The sequence below is a fragment of the Scatophagus argus genome, chromosome 24, assembly GCF_020382885.2.
Source record: "Scatophagus argus isolate fScaArg1 chromosome 24, fScaArg1.pri, whole genome shotgun sequence".
NCBI classification, from domain to species: domain Eukaryota; kingdom Metazoa; phylum Chordata; class Actinopteri; family Scatophagidae; genus Scatophagus; species Scatophagus argus.
The window spans coordinates 5631703-5659552 of NC_058516.1; the positions used below are offsets into that span (position 1 = coordinate 5631703).

The following is a 27850-nucleotide window of genomic DNA, read 5'->3' on the forward strand; positions in this document are numbered from 1 at the left end:
CAGCTGAGCCAGGACCCACACTCACCAATATGGACACTTCCCACTATATTCTGTATGACAGAAAATATTTTTTAATAATTAAGATTTAATATAAGGCTGGTCTATGCTGTTTGATAAGACGAATCATGTTATAGAAGCTGTAGAATATTTCCGATGCAGATTTGCATCCCACAAGAGAAAATATCTCAAGGCAGAGAAATTTTCATATGCCCTCCTAATTGTATAGTCACTGAAGCTGCATTTGGCTGTTTTTATGCTGTGTTTTTAAACTATATTACTGATAACAGTGACTGAGGATGAGGGCTCACAGACAAAGCTCCGCCCCCCCTCCACCCTCCGTCCTCCAAAAGTAGGCTTGTCTCACCCTGGCCAAGATGGAGGGCAGTGACCCGGGGAGGAAACATGATGGGAGCAGACGGTCGGGATGGGAGAGAGGGAGGGATTTGGCAAATAATCCCACTGCCTTAATCCCTGCAACAACAAAAGGAAAAGTCTGTCGGTCCATCTTTATGTCACACATCAGTGTAAAGTTAAAAAAAAAGAAAAGAAAAAAAGATCACAACAGGCAATGCGACAAAGCAACTTCACGCTTATATTTATGCTTTAAAAATATATAAACATATTACAGTGCAATGCTTATCATAAATAGAATTGTCTTTACAAAGTGGGTTTAGCAGTATCATCGGTTGAAAATGATTATTTTACAATAGCATTAGGACTGAGCACACATACAGAATAATACACACAAGTTAATTCTACACAAGGAAATCCAGTATCAGCAGAGTCTGGGGGGTGGGGGGTATGGGGGTGTGGGGTCTGAAAAACAGGTCAAAAATCATTCCTTCACGCTCAGATTGTTTCCATAAAAGTGATTATGATGTGAGCATATTTGGGAAGCTTATTGCACCTGATTGAACTGACTCCAAATCTGGAAATGTGTAAATACAATGAGAACACATCACATCATCATCGCCTCATCAAGACCCATTTTCAGATGGAGGGCAAAAACAATGCCTTATTCATAAACAATACACAGACGTAAATTCAGATTCATGAAATAACAAATGAGGAAAGGCTGAAAAGAACACACAAATGAATAAATTCACTGTTAACTACATGAATAATTGTTGGTAATTAATTGCAAAATAAATAAATCGTATATTCAGACATTTTCACCTTTATTTATTTATGTATTTCTATGCTGCCTTTATTACTTTCTGTGTCTGTGTGTAAACGGAGAACGTGATGGTAACAACTGGTCAGAGGAAGTAGCAGATGTCAGTTCATTAGAAAAATAACATTTTCACTCGCATGAAGTATAAATAAATTAGACACATTTATTTATTTGGTCATTAATTACCAAAATGGTATTTATTCACTATGCATTTGCTTACTTTTAGTCACTTCAGGTTTTAGCCTTTAATTAAAATATTTATTTCAGTATTTATGTATGTATGAATTAATCATTTTTAGCCCTCCATATTTTTTTCTTTTTTAAACAAGGCAGTATTCGCAAGGACCGAATCTGAATTTCAAAAAGGCGATGAGGAATTTGTGTGCACTTTCAAACGATGCAATATGTGTTGATGAGCTGGCGGGCCATCTCCATGTTCCCACTGGCCTGGTAGATGAGGGAGAGGTTGAAACAGATCTCCCTCCTCAAATCCACCTGATCGTCCGGGATACCCTGCGGGAGGGTGGGGTGGGGTGGGGTGGGGTGGGGTGGGGGGGCGCGAGTGGTGTGAATGGATGAAGGGAGGGATAGACAAAAGGAGGAAAAGACCTTGTAAGGCTGCTTCAGATAAACTGGTCTCTTTATCAATGTCCCACACAGAAGTGAGGTACATGTTTGTAAATTTAAAGTCACTGTGATACAGCAGGGCTGAGCGCTCAAACACTCACGCTCACATGAAGGAAGAAATAGATAGGCTGACACGTGCTGCATGAATACAAACCTCCAGTTTCTTTGCAGGGAGTGTAAGTGCCTTCTGGTAGTAATGTATGGCCAAATGTGTGAGGCCCACCTGGTGCAGCGCTCTGCCCAGGTTGTACATGCTCTCCTGACACTCCCCACGCAGCTCCACGTACTGCCACAGGAAGGAGAAACCCTGAAAACACACATGTATGTTCAAGAACAGACTACAGTATGTCAGGGCAAAGCTAGAAGAGGGTGTGCAAACAGGTGTACCTGTAGGACCAGCGCGTGTCGTTTGGCCACATACTTCTGAGATGCCATATGGAACAAGGTGAGACCCACACACAGGCTGTGGAGCGGGTTGTCGGAGTGAGTCTGGAAGGCCTGAACATACTGGCCTTAAGACACACAACACGTTTGAACATGTGTTAGATGAGTGGAACATTAGCTACAAGTATTTACTCGTCTCAAACTGGTAAAAAATAACACCAAAGCTAACAGGAGCATCCTGGCAAAACTGTGCACAACATGTTTTTTTTTCTTCCCAGAGACAATGTTTTGACAAGCTGTAGACTATGTTTTGTACCCAGAGCATGTTTGAAGCTCCCCGACACCATGGCGTTGTGTCCGCAGAGGACGCACAAGGCGTGATTGTCGGGATGTTTTAACAGCAGACGCAGACAGAAGCGATGGTGGCGCTGGTGGTGCGAAGTTATCGTCAGCTGAGGAGAAGGAACAAAAAACTCAGATGTTGGTTTAAGTCCATGAGAACAGTCAAAATTCAGCATTTCTGTCATCTGTCATTGTCTCTGGTAGACTGTGTACTTATCACACAGATATAAGCACACCTGGTTGAAAATATTCCAAAGCTGAGGCAGATCCACATTTTCCATCAGCATCAATCTGTTGAGAAAAGAAAAACCAGACAGAAGACGATTTATAGTTTCAACATCTGACACAAGACAACTTCTCCACCTGGAGCTGTACATGCCGGTCTACCTGATGTAGTTGTAGGCCTTGCAGTGGTTGTGGTCGAGGATGGTGGCAGACAGGCCGAAGAACTCCATCTCCTTCCTCCTGGGCTTGTTGTCGTAGAAGGAGTAGAACTCCATGGCGGACTCCACCAGCAGCTCCGCCTCCTCATAGCGCTGCACCTCACACAGCGTCAGCACACAGCTTACCAGCAGCTGCCACCAGTCCTCCTTGGACAGAACGCTGGTTTTACCTGGAAGGGACCAGATTGTGCCATCAGTCCAGCATGAGTATCTTCACGACTACTGTATAGTCCCATAGCATGGAACAAAATAAAACTGCAGAGTACAGCGTCTTTAAGGACTTCATGAACGTGAAAGCTTCTGAAACCGCTCTTTTAATAAGAGAAATGACCAAATTTACACTATCCTTCACTAAATCTTATGTTAGTTTATTATTGACTGTCTAATACTGCAAATTTGCATCAACATGTGAAATATGACACTGGGCTACTGATCAGAACCTACACTGTAGTGATCTACAGCTGGACTCATCAAGCAGAAATCTGGCTTTAACTAACGTAACATCAGTGTTTTTCAAGGACAACTCCATGTGTTTTGAAAACAACAACAACAACAACAACATTAAAACAGTTTCGACAGTCTTTGATGGGAGCTCGTTTGGAAACTCTGCATGGAAACACATTTCTGATTACTGAAATGTTTGGGGTTTTTTTGTCAGTTACCTTATCTTTGCATTGCTTCTAGCACTCATAGGAAACCAAGATATCTTTTAAGCTGTCATTTAAAAGGCATGAAATAACCAAATTCACATCACCAGCTAAAAGATGTTCATGTTATTTTTCTTCCCCTAACACCAAGCCCTAAAATCTTCACTGCAGTTTGTTTTAATGCTGTAGTAATATTCCTAACCTGAAAGGCAGGAAGCCAGTCTGTGGTAAGCTGTAGAAAACCTGCTACAATAATCTAAAGTACAGCTTTCATTATTTATAGTTAATGAGCTAAAACACACAAAGACACTCAAATTTGCCCCTTTAAGAGGGCAATAAACTGCTTTTTCTTCACATATGGCAACTGTTACTAAGTGCTGACAGTGAATAATATCCGGCCAACTGCTCTGCACTTCTTCTGCCAACTACAGGCTCTGTACATCAGCCAGGCACTTAAAGCACGCACACACACGCACGCACGCACGCACGTGTGTTTATATCCATACCAGTGTTGTCCAGATAGGCAGCTTCGTGGTCAGCAATTTCTGGCATCATGTCTTTGACCTTCACCAACCTCAGGTGATTCTCACCTGACATGGTGACAGAGCGTACACACACCTTCGCTCGCTGCATGGCCACCTAGATCACACACACACACAGTGAGAATCATATGTCAGACACAGGAAGACAATGAGAATGCAAATGGCCTTCTCCCTACAATCTGTCTGTACACACGACATTAGCTTCAACCGAATCAGTCCAGTGTGTCTTACCTTAAGCAGCATGGAGATCATCATGATCATAGAATCCAGGTAGTCCTGTATTTGTCCCTGAGTTTTCAGCAGTGTAGAACGATGCAACAGCAGCTTTAATTCCTGAAACCACAGCATATATAGAGATACAAACTGAAAATGATCCTTCTTATAATAGTAGCTCATGACTTGGGCTTAACATTAGGATTCTTGTTTGTTTGTTTTGTTTTTTTTTTAAATCATGGCTGAGATTTTTGGGGTTTTTTTCTTGTTGGACTTGGTTCCATAAGTTCACCGATTCATGTGATTGTTGAGGTGGTAAATTCACAAAAGGTGACAAATTTAAAAAAAGACCAATAGAAAAATTTCTTGATATTGCAGGAATTCCACGGCGGCTGTCAAACCCACACAGAAACACACACACGTCCTTGCCTTTTGTGCAGCTGACGAGTCCTGTGCCAGCGTTTCACTGTCGTACATGGACTCCAGGGCTTTGAGGGCGCACTTTGGCCGGCCCAGCTGCTGCTGCAGCGTGGCCAGCGACAGCCGGGCCTCGAGGTGCAGCGGAGCCATCTCCACCACCTTAGTGTAGCTTTCTGCTGCCGCCTCCATGTGGCCCAGTGCCTTCAGACACTCTGCAAGAGAGAAGTGAAGAAGACTTTTTATGCAACAGTGGTCTTCATCTTCCCCAAACTGATAGCTCTTTCCAAATCCTGTCTTGCACCTCAGCTGTAGAGCTTCACACAGTGAATTTTCTTGGGTGCTTGCCGCTGGAGGTACGCCTCTCATTTATGAACAAGGATATTTCAGTTTCAACTCTCAGTTCTGTCTGAGTAAGAATATGGTTAGCATTTACACTTTCAATGTTTCTTTTAATATGTCTGAACTTATTAACTGGAGCTTTAAACACAAACACCATTAATTTCATAGTAAGTACATTTTACTCTCAGTTACTAGTTTATAAAGGTACACCTAGCTCAATTGAATGCAATGCAACCCAACAAGACTGCAATAAAGCCCGCCTTCATGACTGTTATTTCCAGTTTTGTTTTGGAGGTATTCTGGGAAAATCAGTAAGTGACCCAAGAGAACCGCAAGTTCCCTCTTATATTTTCAAATTTCACTTTGCAGCATCACACAACCTTCATTTTAAGACATAGGAATCACTATTTGTTTTGCTTTCCGTTGGTCCCACCTGCGTGTCGGAGCCAGACGACAGCCAGGTTGTACTTTTCGGATACGACGAGGGCAGACAGCAGAGGCAGGGCAGACACGTACTCGCCCTGCTCCAGGTAGGCTTCACCGACATCCAGGTACAAGTCACCGATCTCCTCTGGACTCTGCTCCATCAGTGTTAACACTAGTCCCTGTGAGTGGGTGGGTGAAGTGTAATGACGTTAGAGGTTTATAATCAATCTTCAAATCACGGCTATAACACAGTATGTTTGGGAATCATATCAGTGCTGCTATGAAAAATAGTTAGTGCTGTTTACCTCCAGTGGAGTGTAGACATGAAGGTGTATCAGGCAGACCATGAGTTTGGCCCTGAGGTCCACTGGGACACTGTCTGGTACATGTACATCCTTAATTTTACCTGGAGAGACACACACACACACACACACCCCCCCTCAATCAGCGTTACTATGTTCCAAAAATAAGAGCCATGATTAGTTTCTCTGGTGGTGAAGAGGAGTGTGGGAGTTCAGAGAAAATTCACAGCTGAGGCGTGAAGAGTGTTAACAATCCATATTTCAACATTACAACAAATTACTGTGGACCTTTGAAAATCATGTGACTGTGGTTTTTTTCATCTCCTTCACTTAGTTTCAAAGATGGTTTCCTATGTGACTGTGACATGATATGCTGGCCATGGTGAACAGTTCTCTCTCGACTTCTCATCTGTCGGTTGAAGAAGAAAAAAAAAAAAACTACTACACACTGCATGTATCAACCAATTTCAAAATTTAAAATAGTTCAAAAGGCTGTTTATCATTAATAGCAAGCATGATAATATAACCATATTTGCTCATCACAAGACAATCACAAGTCAGGGCTGAGATCTCATCTCAGTTCCAAACAGAGCTTCTGTCCACACGGTTGGCAAGGATGACCGCTGACGCCACAAATCGTTCTGCGCTTCTCCAGCTTTCCACACAGCAGAACATTAATTAATTAACAGGCTGAAGAACCGGTTTGTGTGACACCACTCACCAATGGTTCAGATCTTATCTTAAACAGACTTCCACAGTTTCTCTTGGTGATTTGAGCTATAGTAGATGTGATGGGGTTTCCACAAGGATCAGTTCTTAAACCACTGCTGTTTAATTTCTTTTTTTAGCTACCACTTGGTTGATCATCAGCAAACACAAGATGAGTAAAATATGCAAATGATACTAAACATTACATTATAATAGCTCTTGATTACATGAGCACTTTATATTCACTTTGTGAAAGCTGTTCAACTTACATTGTACATCCAAAAGCCATTCAATTTGTTGTACAAATGTTGCTGTCTATCTGTATTTGATTGCTACTGCTTCATCACTGAGTAAAGCATTTTGTATCGTTTTTGTGTGAGATTAACCACGAAGACAGAATTTCTTAACCAGCTGAATAAAATACACCTTGAAGTTAAAAACAAGTACCATTTAAACTTTTTGGAAAATAAATTTTTCCATCCACACCGATGTACAGGAAGGGATGTGGTTCCTGCCAGTGTGCAGTGATTTTGCCTCTTGAATAAAAGAACAAAAAAAAGATTTGCTTTCTTATGGAAATTAATGATAACTTTTACACACTCTGTACAGTCAGCATACAACACATTCGACTGGGCTAATTGGTGCAGACGCAGAAGACAGTTAAAACAATGTAGCACAGATGTAATGAGTGCAGAAAAAATCATTTCTCTTTGGTGCCGACTTCTGTTCAAAATGACGACTTGTCCTCCCAGTGTTAGGCTTTGTTAAGGAATTATTTTCAGTTGGAAAATGAATGTCAATGTCAATGAGTGTCACTGCTTTCTATGACAAATGTCACTTGGATAAAAAAAAAAAGACAATTACTTTTAAGCAAGCCTCAAGGCAATAAAAATGTCAAATTTATCATATCTCAGGCTATTTTCAGCCCTAAGCTAATATCGACAGGCTAGCTGCAGTAACACTGAAGATGATATTAGTAAATCTGAGGAAAGTCTTGCCTTTTAAAAAAAGTGAAACATACAGATGCACGCACATAAAATTCAGCTTTTTATACAGTCCCTGACAGCAACAGCAAAAGCTTTAATTCAGAAAGCTTAACTATAAACATAAATATATATAAGCATTTCCAAGTACTCAGTATAAAAAAAAACACATTTCCTCAGACTAATGTGAAAAACAATATATTTTAAAATGTTATCAAAAAAGAACCGACCACACATCACATCAGTAAAAATCATACTGAAGAAAGGTCAGTTGTTTTAAGAGCGCCTCACCGTTCTCCTCTGCTGCTAATTCCTCCACACTCTTCGACTTTGTGCCATCTTCACTGTTCTTGTCCTGCTCCTCACTCGTCTTCTCTGATTCCGTCTCTTCCTGTGTCGCTTCTGTAATGTCTGATTTGGACTCATCCATGATCAAAACTATACCTGCAAACTGGACCAAGACCTTGGAAAACACACAAGTGCATTAATGAAAATCACATCACATCAACGTTTCACTGACTGTGTCGAAACGACCCTGCTTCATTGCACACAAACATAATGAGTTGTACCTGCAGAGCCTTGTTGTACTGGTGGTTGGCTACATAGAGCTCAGCTGCCATGTTGATGAAGTCATCGCTGACCAGGCTGGGGTGTCGCACCAGAGCATCTTCTACAACACCCAGAGCTGAGGGCAAGTCGTTACTCTCGTAGTAACTCCTAAACACATAGATGTAGACAAACCAATATGAGTTCAGACAGACATAATAATGCCGCATTTCTGACAATTTGTAGTCAGGAAATGTTACTGGTGAATGACTGTGAGGCTGTGTGGAGGATAAATGTGTTGTATACTTGGCCATGTCCTTTGACAGCTGCATGAAGTGCTCTCCGTCCTCCAGTGGCAGCAGTGACAGGATCTTGCGGTAGCCATCCATGCAATGTTTCTGCTCGCCCATACGCATGTGGAGGTTGGAGCGCTCCCACAGGTAGCGAATGTTGGTGGGGTCATACTTAATGGCTGGGGAGCAGAGTTTATTATTATTGATAGCAGGGCTGAAATGAATGATTGTTGTCTTGATTTATTAATCTGGTAAATTAAACACGCTGATCACAACTTTGAGTGACCAAAGTAATATCTTCACATGTTTTTCTGGACTAACAGTATTTAGCGCTATGAGCTACTCTATGAGCTCTATATGTATCATTTTTATCATTTTATCATTAAAACCGACCCTTTGTGTAGCAGACAATGGCCTGTCGGATGTTGTCCTGCTCCAGAGACATTTCTGCCAGTCTGATCCACTCTTCACAGTCTGAGGGGTTCAGGTGGGCAGCGATAAGACCAAACTGCAGCGCTTTGTCCATGTCTTCATCGTCCTCGTAGATCATAGCCAACGTGGAGAACGGCTCATAGGCCAAAGGAGCTGGAAGACAAGTGAAAGAAGATTCATTTAGATTCTAGTGCTACAACTAACCTTTTTCTGAACTCCAAAAACACACGCAAGTTGTTGCTTACCCTGTCTGATGATCTCCATACACATCAAGATGGCGTCCTCTTTCTCTCCCCTGGCGTAGCGGATGTTGGCTTCTCCCATCAAGCCTCTGAGAGCTCGGGGGAGTTTGCTTCGATGACGTCGCTCCTGGACACATGCACAAAGTTAGAAGCTAATATACAGTAAGAACACACCTACACATTCTTCCATCCTTTTCCTGACCTTCATCATCTTCTTGTTTTCTCGGTTCAGCTCCATCTCGAGTGCAAACACGTCCCCCACGGTTGGATCCTCCTCCTCTTCATCATCATCCTCCTCCTCCCCCTCCTCTTCCTCCTCTGTCCTCTTCCTACGCCCCCTCCTTCTCACTCCTTTCCTTCCTCGAGTCTGCTTCTTCTCTGGTTTCTCCAGCTTCACCTTTACCCTGTCATTTTCCTCCACCTTGTAATCCTCATCATCTTCATCATCAACATAGCTCAAGCTGTCCTCTTCCTCCTCTTCAGAAGATGGTGGTTCTGGTGTTTCTCCCAGCATGGAGGCGAAGGCCAGCTGGACCCCCGGGCTGACTCCCTCCTCTGAGAGGAAAGATGAGTTGTGTCAAGTAACTGAGGCAGTTTTGCCTTTCACCTCTCAGGCTTAACAAGGAACTAATTATTAATGAGTATCAACTAATCTGCTGATACATCGTTCTGGTCCACAAAATGCCAGAAAAGTGTGAACAGCGGCCAAATTAATCAATGCATGGGGATTTCTTGTTTTATCAGAAACAAACCTGTTTTTCAGGGAAAAGCTGAAGCACAGCACATTAAAAATTCCAACTTTGTTCTTGTTAACCAAGTCGTAACAGTGAAGACAGCGTGCACAATACCAGGACCCTATGTGCTATGCCTTCCCAACTTGCAACTCTTACAAAAAGCAAGTGTCAGACAGGCAGCAGGCTTACCGATATTCCCCGGGACTTGTGCAGAGGTCGAGGGCTGAGTACCATCGTCCACATCTTCAGCTAACACGTCTGGCTCCTGACAGGAGTAAGAAAATATCAACTTGTTGATACCTAAACAACAATTTCAGACTTAAACCCAAAAGTAGCGTGACGGCACAGTGGTAGTGAAGTCTAAGAAACGAATGTAAGCCGGTGTACGATTTAAACGGGTGAAACTGCGTCAGCTAACTAGCTAGCTATCTTAGCTTTGCTACAAATATCCAGCCACCACTTTTTACTAACATTTGTGACTTACCTTGTTTTTCCGCTCGTCCCTCCGCTTGTCAAACTCCTCAAAAGTTATCCTACCCTCCAGGTAGTCGATTAGTTCAGCGCTGAAACCAGACATGTCTGTCTGTGTCTCCGACTGAAGCTAACTGACGGGACCACAGGTTCTTGTTCGAAACAAAATGCGTCACATCACGCTGCAGTAGTCACAGAATGTTAAGCGATAAGGAGAAGAAGAGGAAAACCAAGAAGAAGAAGAAGAAGACGAAGAAGACATCTTCTTGAGTTTCTTCACTAGTTACTGCACTTCAAATCAGCACCAGGCACCCAAGCATTTTGAACAACAGTCACGTGACCTGAAAAACGTCCGGGTTAACGTTATTAGACTCACACAACCATCACAGTATATTGGCGACATCTAGTGGTGAACAGCGACAACGTTCATACAACACGTATTATATTGTGATCTTAATATCTAATACTGTATATCTAATAAAAAAATATATTTTTATTAATTCAGGTAACTACTTTTTACATGCCTTAGCACATGTCAGAACCAAACATCTGTATTAATTTATTAATCATTTATTAATAATATTTCATAAATCATGCAATGCAATCTATACTTTATTTTCTTTTACAGTTACTTTTTTGGAAGAAAAGTTTATGTTTTTTCAGATTTTATATTCCAACTCAAGCCACATATAAGCTTATAAAATATGATGCATTTTTATGAATGACACTAACAGTATACTAAAGTTATAGTAAAAATAAAATACTGTATAAATAATCTGGTTTTTTTAATGAACTACTTCTTGACCAAACACTGGTACATAAAAGCATCAGTAATACTAGTAATAATACTAGTTTCCTGCATTCAGTACTTTTATTTTTGATGCTTTATAAACTTCTATTTGTAGATTTTATTTGTCATCAAAGTAAGCTCTTTTCTCATTTTATCTGCACATCAGGCACGCTTTGTAAAACATGTTTGACTTCCTACTTCATTCTTTTTTTACCAAAATATCACAGAGTATTTTACTGTATGAAAGGGTAGCTCAAGCATTCATAATTTGTAACTTTGATATGACATGTTTGTTTTTCCTGGAACATCCTGGAGATTTACGTCAAAGCGTATCTGTTTTTCCATTTAACCCAAATCCAGAGCAGTGTGACACCTGCAGCTATTCATTCAACAGGTTCATGCTTGACGTGTTGCTTATGTTTTTTGCACAGTGGGGGACAGACGGACAGAGGGAAAAGTGGAGCAGGGTGTGGTTTCATCTCGTCTTGTATTTGATGCCTCTCCTGCATCAACCTCACATTGATTCAATGTCTTGGATGTTCTGGACCTCCCAAACTGTGTGATGACTGCACCCGAAGCCTGGCACAGGTGAGCACACATCATAATCCCAACCCAAACTACTTTACACAACAACAAAAAACAATACTTGTGCAAGCAGCTGTCTTGGTTTATAGAGACTTACTATGCTCTGAATTTTAGTCTTCTTGTTATCATCTCAAAGGTGCTGTATGGAAATTAATATGGGCAAGGCAGGGTCAACGTGGGAGGATAATGTATTTTGTATTTTTTTCATTTTACTAAAAGAAGCAGTGTCTGATGTTTTTTTATATTAACCATTTCATCCTAACAACAAGTGTATTAAGTACTAATTTGTGGAAAGACGCTCATCACTTTTGCTTAAGTTTGTGTTCCGTGAGCTTTCTTTTTAATTATTAACTACTTTTAGCTTAAAACTGCAGGGAAATGAAGATCTCCTTATTTGAACCTGATGAAATTGATTTGAAGTGAGTCCTTCGTGTACATCATCAATATATTTACATGTGTGCACAGCAACAGGTAGCCGGTTTGAATCCCTATCAGTGTGTGTAAACAGTGCACACTTGGGTCTGTGTTTGTTGTTTTTGTCTCTTATCTGGAACAATTTTCAACACTCAGTTGGTCAGCACAAAGGCCACAGCCTGAGCTTCATAACAACCACTGTCCTTCAATCCTATCATACCTTCTCTTCTGCTAAATTCAGTCTGCGCTCTTTGTGTGAAAGACAGAAACATGTTTTTCGGAAGCAGGGGACAAGTCGGGTGGCTGATTCGCACACCTCCTGCTTTTGATTGATGATTTCACAACAGCTTTTGAAATTTCAGTGGTTTAAATGAACAAGAAACTACTGTTTTTGGCATTTTTGAGCATTAGTTAGAGATTTTTTTCACAGGTGTTTTGCCTGTGCCTCTGGTGGTAATTTTGGTTAAACCTGCCTGAAAGCTAGGACCTGCTGACTTAAGCCTCCTTAATAAAGCAGAATTTCTCCAAAACTCCAGGCTCTAAAACGCATAGGATATCCTGTCTGTCTAAGGACTTCAGCTGATGGCTCTCTCTGGTGTAGAATTTTATCCCACCTGCAGACTTACTCTTAGGCAGGTATCATCAATGGGTTGTTTAGGAGTTCCAAGACTGGAATTTTCCACAATCTTTGCCCTTCATTTCCAGGTTTTTCATGACTGTGGAATCTTCCTCTCATCATGAATGTGACTGTTGCCAGCTGTGCGGCAGAGATGCCGTATGGATACCAACCCCGCCTTAAAGGGATTTACATCGCCACTGAGCTCATCATCGCTACGCTGGCCATCATTGGCAACTTCCTGGTTTGCGTGGCCGTCGTATGCAACAAGAAACTTCGTACCGTCACCAACTACTTCCTGGTGAGAAAGTGAAGTCTGTCTGAATCATGCAAATCTAATCATAACCTCTGGACATCTAAATCTCTGTATGCGTGTGTGTTAAGGTGTCACTAGCAGTGGCGGACATTCTGGTGGGACTGGTGGCCATTCCCTGTGCAGTGCTGACAAACCTGGGACAACCTCACCATGACCTGCCTCTCTGCCTGGTGCTGCTCAGCATCCTGATCATACTCACTCAGGTAGGAACACTGGCCTGGTGGCTTTGGTGATTGGTCACAACTTCTGCAAGACAAGAGCACCAACCACACAAAACTTGTGATGTGTGTCACCAAGATGTAAAAGCTGGAGTTGTGCTGAGTTTAAAGCAAAGTCTTGTCACTTTGACCAATATTCAAAGTCTTCTTATGAGATCTGATGTACAATTTGATTTCAGGACAGTAAGTATATGGAGCCCCAGAGTGGTTTTTTAAATACATCCCACAAAGGAAAAAAAGGATAAGCGATGGAACAACAGAAATTTAATCTAAGAAGTTCTGTTTTATTATGTCATTAAAAAAAGAACTCATTATGTTGAAAACCCTGTACAGCCTTTTAAAAATTGGTCCTTTCTCTTCCAGAGCTCCATCCTGAGTATGTTAGCAGTGGCAGCAGAGCGTTACATGGCCATCCTGCTGCCATTTCAGTACCAGCGCATCATGAGCCCCAGGAAAGCCCAGCTGGCCCTGCTGATCACATGGGCCATGGCAGCCATCACCGGCTCCGTGCCCCTCATGGACCCGCAGAAACAACCAGCAAACTTTAAGTAAGTTTGAGTAAGTGAATGAGAGGGGAAGGAGGGATGAACAGATTGGTGAGGGACACTGTGACTGAGGAAATGAAAGAGTGAATGGTAACCAGACAGCAGAATGATGCAATGAAATGAAAATGAATGATGGGAAGAAGGCAGGACAATGAAACATTAAATGAAGCAACGAATGAGGAAAGGCAAGAAAACAAATGAAGTCTGAATGTATGGAAGAAAAGAAGACATGAACTACTGAATAAAGGCTGAAAAATGGCATGTGTGCTTGAACAGAAATTAATGGGAAGATGGCAAATGAGGGGATGAATGAAATTCTCATGTACTATAAGTACAGCATGTGTGGATAGAAAGATGAATGAATGAATTATAGAAGTAGACAATTAGGTAATTTTTATAAAATGTATGCCTCCCTGTCATTCTAGCTACTGTATCTTCACCTGTGTGGTGGACATGTCCTACATGGTCTACTTCAACTTCTTCTGCTGCTTCCTGGTGCCGCTGCTTGCCATGTTCATCATCTACAGCCGCATTTTCCTCACCATCCGCCACCAAATCAGACGCATTGCTGTCTCCAGGGGGACCGCAGAGGACATGACAGCTGCTGGTAGTGGGAGCACTCGGACAGAAGACACTGGGAGTTCAGCTGCTGGGGGAAGCATGAGAGGTGGAGCAGACACGGAGACAGGAAGAGAGTCTATTGGGTCTGTTATTGACACCAAGACTAATGTTGTCTTTACAAGGCTGGGGTTCAGGACGGCCTCAGCTGAATCCACTAACAGCTGTGGTCCTGCTGACCCCCATCCAGGAGAGCCCACAAAGGCCAAACCCAACATTCAAACCTGTCAGGAGCTGCGTAAGGCCACCTCCCTGTTCCTGGTTCTGTTTCTCTTCACAGTCTGTTGGTTGCCCATTCACCTCATTAACTGCGTCCTACTGCTCTGTCCACATTGTGAGGTGTCCATGTCTGGCACGCTAGCAGCCATTTTACTTTCCCATGTCAACTCGGCCCTGAACCCGATCCTGTACTCTTACAGGATGAGGTCGTTCAGACACACTCTGATAGTGATATGGAGAGGCATGTGGACCGCTCGGCCAAAACCCCAGTAGAGCTGAACTGGTCTGCAAACATTCAGCACGTCAGCGTCTGCATGTGTAAAAACTTCTTAAAAATGGTCAAAACTTTAAAAGGTAGGGCGTAAAAGGTTTTGTAAAAGAAGCCAAAAGTGTTGATCAAAGTGCGATTCTTCAGTGCTGACTGACTGTTTTCAGCTCATTGTTTTGGATTTTACGACGCATAACTTCACTGTTTTGGTTTCTTTGCTGCGTATGAAGCCGCAGCATTTAGTTAGCATTTAGCAGCTAAGAAGAGATACTTTTCTCAGGAGGGTGGAGACCAAAACAAAGCGGGAGGGGGAGTTTATATTAGACTTATTAATATTTACAGGATGAAAGGGCTCAGACAGATGTACAGTAATGTATCACCATTGTCAACAATCAATTGAAATTCATTCATGTATCCTTTTATAATTTTATATAGTCATATAATTGTTTACACTGTACACCAGGAACACGTAAAAGCTGAATAATCCGAGTCGTTCTGTATGATTTTAACAGTTAACATGCATCACAGTTACATTTCTATTGTGCAGACCATCTCTTCAAAATAAATGTTTTTTGTGTGTTTTATTGTACTTTATTATAATCCTGCTTAAGAAAACAAACGCAAGAAAGAAGAAACCGAATCGGTGAGTCAAATCAACATAACTGCGTGCTTTATTGATATGCAGTAAAGCATTTTATAATACAGTAGTAAGGCATATATTTGGTGGAATCTGATATGTTGTGAAGTATTGACGCGTTACTTGAAAAATGGTGTGAGAATAACACAAAACGTTAAAATCAAATTTAATTCAGTGTCTGGATCGGAACAAAACCCGTTTGAATCATGCTGACAGAATATGACGCCGAAAAACACACGAGTGTCTAACGCCTGCGACGCTCACCACGGACTTCTCCGAGTGGTTATACATTAAATAAGGATGGAGTTTATTTAGTCACACATGCTAATATCAGAACACCTCACACGGCACAAAACGAAATAGGTCTTTAACCAAAGACAAAATGTAACACTCTGCTAGAATAAAACGCATCTTCCACACAGAAAACAAATATCTAGTATGTCCCAGGTACGACAGTAGTGCACACGGATACATTTGATTTGTGGTTGTTATACTTGAGTCAAAAAGGTCTCTGAGAGAGATGAGAAATGCAATGAAAGCATCCGAACATTCAGATAGGAGGCTCTTACAGTGCAGTAGAATGTGTATGGAGGTATATATATATATATATATATATATATATGTATGTGTATATATATATATATGTATGTATATATAGAGAGAATATCTGCTGTGAATCAGTCAGCCAGCAATAATCAATTAATAATGAAAAATCTGACAGGAGTGTGGGATCGAGTACAGTAGAGAAATTGCCTCCGGACGGGACTTTGACAATTCACACGAGGTAGAGCTTATGTTACTGGGCTTCGTACAACTCAAATATTTCTCTGTGAAAATCAGAAGAATTTCTCGAGAATAATCTCAACTAGCAGCCTTGTAACACCGTAGTGCTCAGATTCAATTAAAATAACATTCCTCTTACAGTACGGAAACTGGCAGTTTTAAACCAATACACAGTGTACTGCGTGTACTCAACAAGCCCAAAAAGACTTAATGTGATAAATATTTGAAATAAAACCGTCATTGCAGATGTACCAGTGCAATAAGCAGTTTGGTTTTCTCGTCAAGGCCCGATGCAGAACTGAAGATAAATGTCTGAACCTTTTTTAAAAAAAAAAAAAAAAGTTATTAAAACTATATTTGACAATCCACATCAGTTGAGCTTTGTCTATGACAACACTTTCACAACTGATCAGCAGCTAAGTTATGAAAGAAGTAGCTTTGAACTTGTTTACTTTCATATAAAAGGTGATAAACTAGTTGTGATATGTCACATAATACTGATAGACCAGAGCGTGTACATGATTTACAGATGACCACAAGACAGAAGAGGCCTCCTCATCAACATCTGAGGCCGAAACAGCCCGAGAACATCTTTTTCTTTGTTCCAGTTACTCATTCTGTACAGGTGTACTCCAGGATACTGTGACATCACTGGGTTGTTTTGTAAACAAAGTTTCTGCTTTACATTCAGCATTTCTCCTAATAAATGTGTTGAATGCAATTTCTCTGTCATAAAACATTTCCAAGGCTGATTATTGGAAGAACCAAAAGGATACTCAGTTTGAAAATAAAATAAAAGCTTCACACCACTACTGTCAAGACAGGGTACCTTTAAAAAGAATAATTATAGACATTAATATTTGTATATAATTACAATGGCATATAAAGAGTAATTTTAATCAATAGGTAAGGCAAACGATGCATCATCCATTCTGAGTACCAAATATTTGTTTTTAAATTTACTACTTCATTAAAAAAAGATTACAGTCTTCTTCAGTTCTGCTAATTATGTATATTACTGTAAAATGAAATCCAAATCAGTTGTGACTAATTATTTCCTATTACGTGCCCAAGTTTCAAAATGTTTTTGTTGACTTGGTTCAGTTCTGAATCGAGCCTCTTCTACACCACACAGTACACTGTGTTCAGAACAAATACAGGGACAAAACTGTTGCCATAGAGACGTTAACGTAACAGGGAACAAAACGATGAATGCATGGATGGACGGACGGATGAGTGGATAAATGAAGAATTCAAATATAATACGAAGTTTGTCAGCTGAAGACAAAAATAGCAGTAAAGTATTGTGAAAATTAGGCACCACACACACACACACACACACACACACACACAAACTCTCACAGACAACGTACTATAAAGATCCAGGATGCCTGCATTACCTTGACAGTAGTGTACGCTGTTATAGAAAGACATTTTCCTCTTAGAAAGCACCCTTATGATTACAATCATTCTTTTTTTGATACAAATGTCTGAAATGCTTTAGCTGTTTCCCCAATTATAAACAAATGGCAAATATTCGACCACACTGAACACACTTACTTGTTTCTCACCTCTCGTTGCCTCCCCCCTCCCATCCCCAGTTTTGTTTTATACAATTGCATAGAAGTTTAAAAACCAGCCTCTGTTAATAATAAAACAACTTCAGGACGTTTTAAGAAACTACTGAAATCTACAAGTTATAATGTTTTTCTTTTCTTTAGCATTTTTTTTTAACGCGTCATTGCTGGAACCGCAATCCTTCACAAAAATAGACATTATATATTCTCTTTGTAAACTGTTTCCAATCCAGTTGTTTTGACTAGAAAAGCATGCGACAGGTAGGGAGGGAGGAGAGGGGAGGAGAGGGAGGAGAGGGAGGAGGGGTGGGACACCGGGTTGAAGGCTGAGGGCGCGGGTGGGGTGGGATCAGAAGGGCAGGGCCTCGTGCTGTTCGGCGCTCTGCTCGTCTGTCATCACGCTGACCAGTGACTCCATGGCTCGGCCCAGATCGTCGGCCATGTGGAACAAACTGCCAATACTGGGACCTGGAGAGGGACAGAGAGGGACGGAGAGGGACAGAGAGGGAGAGAGAGGGAGAGAGAGAGGAAATGCTTAGACAACACACACTCACTGATAGTGACAGACTAAAAAGGTTAACCTACTGAGCATACATGAGGGTAAATATGGAAACAAATCTACAGCCATGCTAACAGTTCTGTGAAGCTGCACTTACACAAAATTAAAGCTAATGTTAGCTCACAATGACAATGCTAACATGCTGTTTAGCAGGTATAATGTGTATTATCTTCACCTGCTAGTGGCATGCTAACATTTGCTAGTTAGCACTAAACACAAAATACAGCTAAGGCTGATGGGAATGTCATTAGACTTGCAAGGATTTGGTCACAAACCAAAGTTTTGGAGGTACTGAAGCCTGATGGGGGAGAAGTTATGACAATTCACCCTGAGGAGAACACCAATATGTGTGACAATCTATCCAATAGTTGTTGAGATATTTCTGTCTGAACCGACCATGGACCCACATCATGCCCAAGTAAGTGTTGATAAATACACACACACACACACACACTCTAATCACGACAACCTGACAGTGTTGATATCTGACATCTTGTCCCTGACCTCATCACCCCCCCCACAAGGAAGCCCAGAGCTCAGCACAGCAGGGAGTGATGATAATGACTTCCCCTGCCCGCAAGAATCTCTTCTTCAGGACCTGAGTTAACCTCGCTCACAACTTCTAATCACATTAAACATCTTACTGTGAACTGACATTATGAAGACACGATCTCATCCCAAACCTACACGCACACAGAGATGAGCCACGTACACGGCCGTCACAGGACACACAGTTACAGCACACACTAAACTCCCCACTGTGATGGGGACAGCAGCACTGTGACAGAGACACAGAAGGGAAAGGAAACTAAACAAAGGCAGGGAGGACAGGTATTTGTTGTTTTTCCCAATGCATCACTGCACCATGACATTTCCACTTGGCCATAATGTCCCTCTCTTTTCCTCTGCTTGCTACAGCAGCCTCATTCTTAAACAAATATACTGAGGGGCTTCTCTCAAGACTTCAAGTCTTGGTAGGGGCCAAAAGTGGTATGTTGGTGGTACGTGCATGCAGTGAAAATCCTCCTTACAGGTGGGGAAAAGAGATGAGAAGGTGGGGAGAAAGAGAAAGTTGAGTCACTAACCTCTCATGGGTGTCCCCTTCTCCCTCCTGGCTCATGGAGAAAAAGAAGAAAGGAAGAAAAGGGGGGAAAAAGGGGGGAATAAAAATCAGCCTCAAGTTGATAATAAAAAGAAAGAAAGATATGTGAGGAGACAAAGCCTTTATCTGTGAAAAAAAAAACATCTTTCTCTCTTCTTTTTTCATTTTACACAATGAAAAAGCTGCCGTTGGTCAATCAGTGTACCTTCTGGAATTTCTTTTCACCAAATTACTTCTGTGGATTCAATTAAGTGATGAGGTGGAAGACAAATATTAAAAGATCTTATTGGAATTCAACAACATTGAGTTTATACTGCAGCATCCAGAGGAAAGTCAGAAAATCTTCCATTTGTGAAACAGTCATGAACATTATTTTCATTTTCTGCATTGTTCCTGATGTTATCGTGTTCAGCCTCGCAGTTAGACAAATGATGAGTGATGACCGTCATGTGAAAGATTACACTGAGGATCAGTCGGAGATTTTGTGGCTCTTCTCTTTGTCCTACAGCTACTTTGATAACTGACTGTTTTAAGTCATGAAACACACACACAGTGACCTCCACCTGTAGCTGATGGTGTTTTGTGCACTAAATATCATGTGCATTAAAGCTGGTGGGGTCTGATGAAGCACAGAATCTGAATTTTAAAAATCACTGTGGGAGCAGAGGACAGAACTCGTTAGTTTCCTGACCAGCCTGAGGTTTCAAACCTCAAATTTTTTCTATCTCAGGCCTGCTTTCCCTTCTTGAGGCCACAGTTACCTGGAAATGTTCATAATAGATATCTTTGTGCTAATTAGTGGAGTTACACTTTTAATGAGATCAAAGCTGCAAACTTTTTATTTCCTCTATGCTGAACGCCTTAAGGAAAGCTTCACTTGAAAGGGTTCATTCAAAAACACTTTTTTAAAAATCCTTTCAGGGGAAAAACAGAACTGCAATTAATGTCTTATATCTGATCTAAATGACTTTTGGATATTTTCCGATATTTCACTCAAGGGTGCACATTATATGCAAGACAAGCTGTTGTTGGCAATGGGGTTTCGTACCCTGGCTATGAGGAAAAGAATTGTTGAGCTGCTCCATCACTTCCTCCAGCCCGGATGCATCTTGGGAAGGGCTGGAGAGCTCGTCATCACCTGAAACAGGAAGGAGATGAAGTTTTTTCCACATTCAGGGTTCCATGTGCTAAAATAATACACAGTCATACTGTTTATGTGTTCGGGAAATGAGAACAATACACACACACACACACACACACACACACACACACCAATACAAATATGATTAAACATTGCATTGTTGTCCGGTGCAGACTAATAACAGCTTGGTGTCTACGAGCTGTGAAATCAGACATCTCTGCTTACATCTCTATTTATATCCTCCATGCCTTTCAAAGGGTGGATGCAAATTAAAGGATATAAGTGGGAGTGTGTGTGTGTGTGTGTGTGTGTGTGTTCTTACCCATTGTGTCAGTAGTCTGGCTGGCGGCTACGCGGAGCACAGGGAGGGAGGAGTCGGAACGCTGAGAGGAGGTGGAAGGAGAGGACAGAGCTGTGCCGTTCACCTTGGAATCAGTCTGACACACACACACACACACACGTTAGACAGACGACAAATTGGCAGCCGCACAGCCACACAGCTTAATTAGAGGAGTCAAAAGTGTGTGTGTGTGTGTGTGTGAGGAGTTGGCCTGATCTTCTGTGTCAGCTCTTACTGGCAGTCAGACGGTGTGGAGGAAGCTGCTTCACTCTGAACTCACTGGTGGGAAACTTCACATCAACTTTGCTTTATTAGTCCAGGACACTGCAGCAGGCGAGGATTTTCTGCCTTTCTCACGGGGCATTTTTAAACAGCAGATGTTGACTAGGAAATGGCAATAGTTTTTCATCTCAGTTTTTTTGTTGCCTGCCTGTGTGTTTTGGTCTGTATGTACTTGTGCTCCATCACATGTCCAGAAGGCTACTGCTTGAAACGTTTTGTTGAATTACTCATTTCTCTCTAATATGTTAAGGCAGGAGGCTCTGCAGAAAGTCCAGCCGAGGGGCACACGACCACCTTGATCTGCCTTCAGGTATGAAATGATGTGTCAAAAACATCACAATGTTTTAGTGCCCATGTTTAGACAAAGAGCTGAGGTATGTGGGATAATTCAGGTGAAATATGCAACGTAGATTCATATCTGGGAAATGCCATGTGAATTAGCGTGTGTGTGTTATCGCTGGTGTGTACCTGCTCCAGCAGCTGTCGGAGCCTGTGCAGTTGGGACTCTAGCTGTTTGTTGTGGTCCTCCAGTATTTGCATCCGGGCCTCCAGACGTCCTTTGTGCTGCCGCAGCAGTTTGGCCTCGGCGATGAGCTCGGCGTCGCGTGCACTCTGCGGCGACACCGGGAGCATCTCTGGGGGCGACGGCAGTGGGGACAGGCCCTTCCTGTCGTGAGCCTTCTTCAGACGGTCGTACTCGGACTGTAGCTTCCTGCAGTGAAGGAAGGAGAGAAATTAATCTACTGCTGCTAGCTCCGTTGCACATGTGAAATATTTAACACCCTCTGCTACTTAGGAGAGAGGGTGAACTTTTGTTTTGTTGATCACAGAGGAGGAAGTTAGGTCACCGCACTAACATAATGTGAGATTCAACATGAGTCGGTCACTTCTTCTTTTGTTCCTCAAGTTTCAACAAAATCCCCTTGTTGGAATGAGCAAAGACACGGCCGAAAGGAAGAAGAACATTAAGAACAACGTAACACACGGACTGACTGCTAAAGGCATCAGATATTTGCAGCTCACAAAGTCTTTATTGATTCATGTTTTAGGACATTTGTATTCTAGGACTGATGAAATCCACTTGGCCGCCCTCTCAAAGTGAATTTTCACAGGGGTTGAGATTTGTCTAATTTTATTATGGACATTTTCAGAGCGCTCTAAACCCTGTCAGAAATACACATAAATCCAAGTCTGCACTTAGAAAATTAACAACTTGGTTTGTGTAGGGGAAACATGTTACAACAACATCTTTAAAGAGGAACCTTTAGGAAATAAAACAAACAGAAAAATGAAGAAATCAAGACTTAAGTGGCAGGGTAGAGGGGAATGTTTAGCATTTACCTTCATCCTGTATCATGCTCTCACCCTAAGGACACTTAAAACTGAACATGAAATTTCAAGATCCCCCTGGAGTTCCCCTGGAGACTTCAACAACTGATCCTGCTGAAGAAGTTAACGTTAGAAAGACGGTTCACTGACCTGTTCTCCTGCTCCAGGTCATTGAGGACCCTCTCCAGCTCTCCCTTCTCCTCCGTTTCCATGGAGATGAGGATCTGGGCGGGGCTGCGGGGCTGGCTGAGAGGAGAGCCTTGGTTCAGAGACTGGCAGTAGTGCTGGATCAACATGTGCTCGTCATCGCTGCAAACACGCACACCCCAAACATACCCACCAATGACGGGCAGACATACACATCCACATCATCACAGGAACACCAGTGCATGCACGCACACACGCACACACACACACAGAGGAAAATGAAGAAAAAGAAAATCAGCAATTAAATGAATCAGCAGCAGTGGAACAGGACTGCACCATAGAAAAGGAATCTAAAAACACAGCAGGAACAGAGAGAGGCCCAGAGCTGTCGTCTTTTACAACACATTTGTCTTCAACTATGTCTGCAACGCTGGATTTTTGGAGTGATTCGATTGGCCACGCTCTGCCAACTCTGACCGATCGCACACGCAGCCTGCGGTGTTTGGGATGATTTTAATTAGGCCAGGTATTTGGATGCTGCTGCTTTCACTGCACTGTTTTCAGCTCAGCCAATCTTCCATTCTGAATACTAAAGGAGCTGCAGATATGAGCAGGCTGAAAACAACAAATCCCCTTAAAGATGACTGCCGACTTACTGAAAGTAAAACTCATTATGGAGGGAGTGTGTAGCTCTCTCAGCTCGGGTTTAAAATAGCCTCTAGATGCTTTCTGCTCATCTTGTTTGCTTTATCAACCAAGCGGCATGTTGAAAGCTAATGTGATGTGTTACACTGAAGCTGGTCTTTAACCCTTGCAATTTTAATTACAAGCTTATCTTTGCAGGTCAAATTCCTTGTGCATGTATTATACTTTACAAACTTTCAGCTTTGTTACACCCGAACATCAATCTGACTTGCAGACACAATATCAAGTACACTCAGACTAAGTTTGAAAAACAAGAAAACCTGTAATACAAACTGTGGGGTTTGAGAAATGTGGGCATTTAACAGACTAACTGATGCCACCAAGTTGCATTGTGGGAAATCTACAGTCCTGTGTTTCTGAGCCATAATATGGATTAAAACACAGGGAATCTCATGCTTTTTGTTTCTCACAAGCTCCTTCCTCTACTTCAAGCTCCTTTATGGAAGTTTTCATATTAAATCGGTCAAATATCCCCTTTAATCTCTTAATTACTTGCTCTGTGAAACATTAATATATATGCGCCATATAAAAGCGGCCATTTAAAATTACCAGAGCCCAAAACAATGTCGTAAAACTTATTTTGTACGACCAGTCATAGTACTTTTACTTGCCGAGCAATTTTCTGTATCAGTGCTTTCTCTCTGTTGTTATTATCGAATTTCTTTGCTGTAGAGATACAGAGTCAGCGTGCTGCAGGAGTAACACAACACACTGAATGATCTGGACTCATAAACAGACTGTTGTAAACGGGATTAATGAGTTTCAGGTCATCTGGAGGCTCTGGCTGTTACAGGAATTTCAGCTCAGCAACTTCACTGTGCACAAAAATAAACCCACAGAAGCTGCTTGCTGGCTGATACAAATGAAGAAACAGGGCAGCAAAGCGCCAGCGTTTAAAACTACAAAATTTTGTTGCAAAATTGATTGATTTTGAAAGAATCACGACCGTCTGTGTTGTAAATGTATTGCAGTTGTTTAACTGTGACCTGTGAAGACAGTGCTGAACTTAGCAGCTGTGTTGCTTCACTTTTCTTTAACCTCCTCTGTTGGAGGAGAATCTGCTGCTATCAGAAACATGCCAGATTACCGTCTTCTTATCTAACTTCAAATAGCAAGCTAGCTGGGAGAACTTCCCCCCGCTTGAAAAATGGTTTATTGAATGAGATGTATGCATGTGAAATGCAGACTAGCTTTAACATGTGTCCAGCTTGCTCCTGTGTTAACGGGCAGCTCACCAGATACTGCAGTTCATTCCTGTCAGTAGTCAATCTCTGGTCCAGACCTTGATGCTCATGTCAGACAAGATGATCATTTTGATTTTTTTTTTAAATTCTGTTCCCCTCTCTGTGCCATGCCTGTTTTAAATAATCACTTTGTACTCCTCTAAATACAACATTTTTTGAGAAAGATACCCAGAGAAAGCAAATGCAAAGTTACAGTTGTAGTGATGAGTTAAACAGATGGATACTGTACCTACTGTACATGTTCACATGAAGACTAGAACTCTCATAACTAGGGATTTTGATAATAGGCTGCATATGAACTTTATATCACCCAGAGAAAATCTTATCCCGAAGGACAATATGAACAGAAGATGTACAGATATCACCTGGTAATATCAGGTATATGATGATGCAAACAAGAATAACACAGGTTATATGAGTTCATACACAGTATGTTGAGCATATGTAAGCACAGTCACTGACATATATCACGACCGGCAAATGGGAACAATGAAGACAGAGCCAGTATACACACAGCGAGCCAATCGGTGAGTGAGGAGGCTGGCACAACAAAATAAAAACAAACAAAAAAGCGGTTCTCACATGCTCTCATTGGGTGAGATACTGTCATTCAGATAAGAGCCATTACGATTCTCCATTTCTGCTAACCTGCGGAGGGGGAAGAAACAGAGCAGTCAGTCCCAAAACCAAAAGGTCGAGCAGTTTAGCAGATTCTAGAGGTAAAATATGGATACCAGTGTGGCTTTTCACAGTCTAACTTAATGTGCAGACTGATGCGACCAGCTTCAGTCTCCACGTGTCCTGCTGTGGGTTATTTAACTTCTAATCTCTAACTCTGTGGAAGCCGGTTTTCAAAGCATGAACGGTAGAAAATGTTATTTTTCTGAAGTGAGGAAAATGTTTCCAGTCACACTAACTGTGTGTAAACGGCAGCGGGAATAATGGAGAATTTGGTGAAGCACATAAGTAAGTGTGTTTTTTAGACTGGTGTTCCTCTGTGTTTGGCATATGTTGTTATCATTTTACCCTGAAGAGATGAAATGTTAGACACCCACACACTGTGTGCAGCCCTCTGTAACCCTGTGTCTATCGCCGTGCCACTTTATTTTATAGTGTTTACAACTGATGCTCTACAAACTCAAGCTGCACCTTCAGTATCAGGCCTCTTTTTATTTTACACAAGTTGGCTTCTATTGCTTTGAGAGCCTATTAAAGTGGCTGTGGGCAGTCCTCAAACACTTAATACTGTTATCTGGTATTCAATTTTACATGACTCACTCAAGTAACTGTCTTTGTAACCGATTTACTGTGGTTGAGTTTCAGCGGAGCATTAGTCACAAACGCAGTAATAAGGGAGAATAACATGACGAATGTGTTAACCATGGGGAAGAGCTTAAGGTTAAATCTGGGATAGGTTGAATGGACATTGGTTTCTTAAAAAATAACACTAGTGTTTGTTTTTCCCAACTTCGGAGTGAGCAATGCCAGCCGTTTCCCCTGGCTTCAGTCTTCAAGCTAAGCTAAAGACATCCAGGCTCTACAGGACATGTGAGTATCTGAAACGTGCTGTAAACTGGCATCTTAAATACTTTGAAATTTGTGAAAATTGGCTGTCCTAAGTGGAAAAACTGTTGAGTACCCAAAACCTCCAAAGCACACTAATTCACACTGTCATCTCTAAATAAAAACTGACTTGAAAAGCCACTTGTTTGTGTCAGGTATCACTTCTAATTTCAGCTGCTACGCATGTAACACAGGACAAGTGGCTAATTCAGGCGATTCTCTGGTGTGACAACAAGGCTCGAGATGGGGATAACCATCAGTTAGTCATTCATAGCTTTTGTTTTGTGTCTTTTTCAACTGAGCCAAGCTACCTGTTTCCTTCTAGTTGCCAATTGCTTTCAGGTTCAAGCTTCACATTTAAAAAAAAACAACCAAAAAACCAAAACCAAAACATCACGGCTGTGCTCCTCAATCAGATCTATCACGATAACATGGCTGTGAGTAAAAAGCCAATGATTTAAATTGCCCCATCACTACCTCCACAAGATCAATTTCCTGGTGGTTGGAGTGTCTGCCCAAAAACTACAGAGATTTGGAGGCTTTATCAGCGTTCAAATAAAAAAAAGCTCTGCACTTGGCAGTGAGCGTTTAAGCAGATGGACTGTGACAGACAGACAGTCATCTGCCCAGGCTGGTGTGTTTGTACTCATAAGCTCCCGCACGCTACAGAAACAAGCGATAACCTCGCAGTCTATGGGCCATCAGCTCCCCCAAGGCTTAATTATGTTACTTCTTTGCCCCAGCACCTTCCTTTAATCTGCTGGATGGTATCTGGAAGCCGCCAGACCTAGACGCGCTGTGGGCTGAGAGCACAGGACCGGAGGGGGCAAGTGTGACTCAGCATGTGCGTCCGCCAGTGTGTGCCGCTGTGTATTCATATATATAGATGTGTGTGTGTGTGTGTGTGCGTGCGTGCGTGTGTTAGCCCAAGGCAACAGTGAGTGGTGTCAAACTCTCTCTGGCAGGGATCAAAGACTCGGCCTGTGGCTCAGACCTCACACTGACTCCACTGAGGGATTCCAAAAGTGCCCGACTGACTGATTCAATGACCGATTGATCGACTGCTCGATTGACTCTCTGTTCGATTGATTTGACTGCTTCTTGTCCCTCAGCGGTGGGATTCTGGGAGCAGCTGGGATCACTGCAAACTGAAGGAACACTGAAAAGTTTTGGTGAATAAGCTCTGATTGACTCAGTGTGGCACCACCACAATATTGATGGCTTCTCTCCCCTCTGAGTCCAGTATTGATGAGGTTTTCGAGCGCACATGCTGGCGCGCTGGATGGTGCAAGCAACGTCTCGGATGCATTAGCATATGCACACACTGGCCTCTCAGTGCAGAGCGCTTATTCACCAAAAAGTCAATGCATCACTTTATCAAGGGTAGAGATTCAGTTTCTACTGTATGCAAAGGGATATCTTGACATTTTACTTGAGCCTCACACTATTTGTCATTTTCAATAATTTTAAACCAATGGCGCTTAAACTTCCTTTTAAAAAGTCCTGCAGTGACAATATGTTTAAGAAAAGATGAAGACTTTTACATAAAATAGCATATTATATAATCACAGACTGTCAAGGTAT

General features: G+C 41.9%; 3 protein-coding genes across 19 annotated transcripts in view; 1 reads left to right on the forward strand and 2 right to left on the reverse strand.

The window, feature by feature from the left end:
- Nucleotides 1-16: 16 nt before the first annotated feature.
- Nucleotides 17-10645, reverse strand: gtf3c3 (general transcription factor IIIC, polypeptide 3). 4 transcript variants are annotated; one of them, XM_046382014.1, is made up of 19 exons: nucleotides 10282-10645; nucleotides 9987-10062; nucleotides 9266-9618; nucleotides 9067-9190; nucleotides 8783-8974; nucleotides 8403-8568; nucleotides 8120-8267; nucleotides 7842-8013; nucleotides 5863-5963; nucleotides 5565-5736; nucleotides 4802-5004; nucleotides 4391-4492; nucleotides 4124-4256; nucleotides 2915-3140; nucleotides 2764-2818; nucleotides 2502-2637; nucleotides 2189-2313; nucleotides 2025-2108; nucleotides 17-471 (listed from the first exon to the last, which is right to left on the reverse strand). In XM_046382014.1, exons 1-19 carry the CDS (start codon nucleotides 10372-10374, stop codon nucleotides 361-363), a joined length of 2772 nt encoding a protein of 923 aa, XP_046237970.1. In that variant the 5' UTR covers nucleotides 10375-10645; the 3' UTR covers nucleotides 17-360. The 4 variants fall into 4 exon arrangements, with proteins under 4 accessions (XP_046237970.1, XP_046237968.1, XP_046237969.1 ...); XM_046382012.1 differs by having other exon boundaries at nucleotides 1956-2108; XM_046382013.1 differs by lacking the exon at nucleotides 17-471 and adding an exon at nucleotides 573-1687 and having other exon boundaries at nucleotides 10282-10644.
- LOC124055313 (adenosine receptor A2a-like) lies at nucleotides 9936-15361 on the forward strand. 2 transcript variants are annotated; one of them, XM_046382015.1, is made up of 6 exons: nucleotides 9936-10071; nucleotides 11490-11646; nucleotides 12763-12974; nucleotides 13058-13192; nucleotides 13571-13755; nucleotides 14178-15361. In XM_046382015.1, the coding sequence occupies exons 3-6, from the start codon at nucleotides 12795-12797 to the stop codon at nucleotides 14860-14862; spliced, it is 1185 nt and encodes a 394-aa protein (XP_046237971.1). In that variant the 5' UTR covers nucleotides 9936-10071; nucleotides 11490-11646; nucleotides 12763-12794; the 3' UTR covers nucleotides 14863-15361. The 2 variants fall into 2 exon arrangements, with proteins under 2 accessions (XP_046237971.1, XP_046237972.1); XM_046382016.1 differs by lacking the exons at nucleotides 9936-10071; nucleotides 11490-11646 and having other exon boundaries at nucleotides 12757-12974.
- Nucleotides 15362-15505: 144 nt separating this feature from the next.
- Nucleotides 15506-27850, reverse strand: part of dmd (dystrophin) — a 227969-nt gene continuing 215624 nt past the window's right edge. For 9 of the 13 annotated variants that reach the window (XM_046382004.1, XM_046381999.1, XM_046381996.1 and 6 more), the window contains 6 exons: nucleotides 25286-25351; nucleotides 22758-22916; nucleotides 21747-21990; nucleotides 20979-21093; nucleotides 20564-20653; nucleotides 15506-18322 (listed from right to left, as the gene is read on the reverse strand). In XM_046382004.1, coding sequence (XP_046237960.1) covers nucleotides 18204-18322; nucleotides 20564-20653; nucleotides 20979-21093; nucleotides 21747-21990; nucleotides 22758-22916; nucleotides 25286-25351 — 793 coding nt within the window. In that variant the 3' untranslated portion in view covers nucleotides 15506-18203. The other 4 variants (XM_046382003.1, XM_046382001.1, XM_046382002.1 and 1 more) reach the window with 3 other exon arrangements.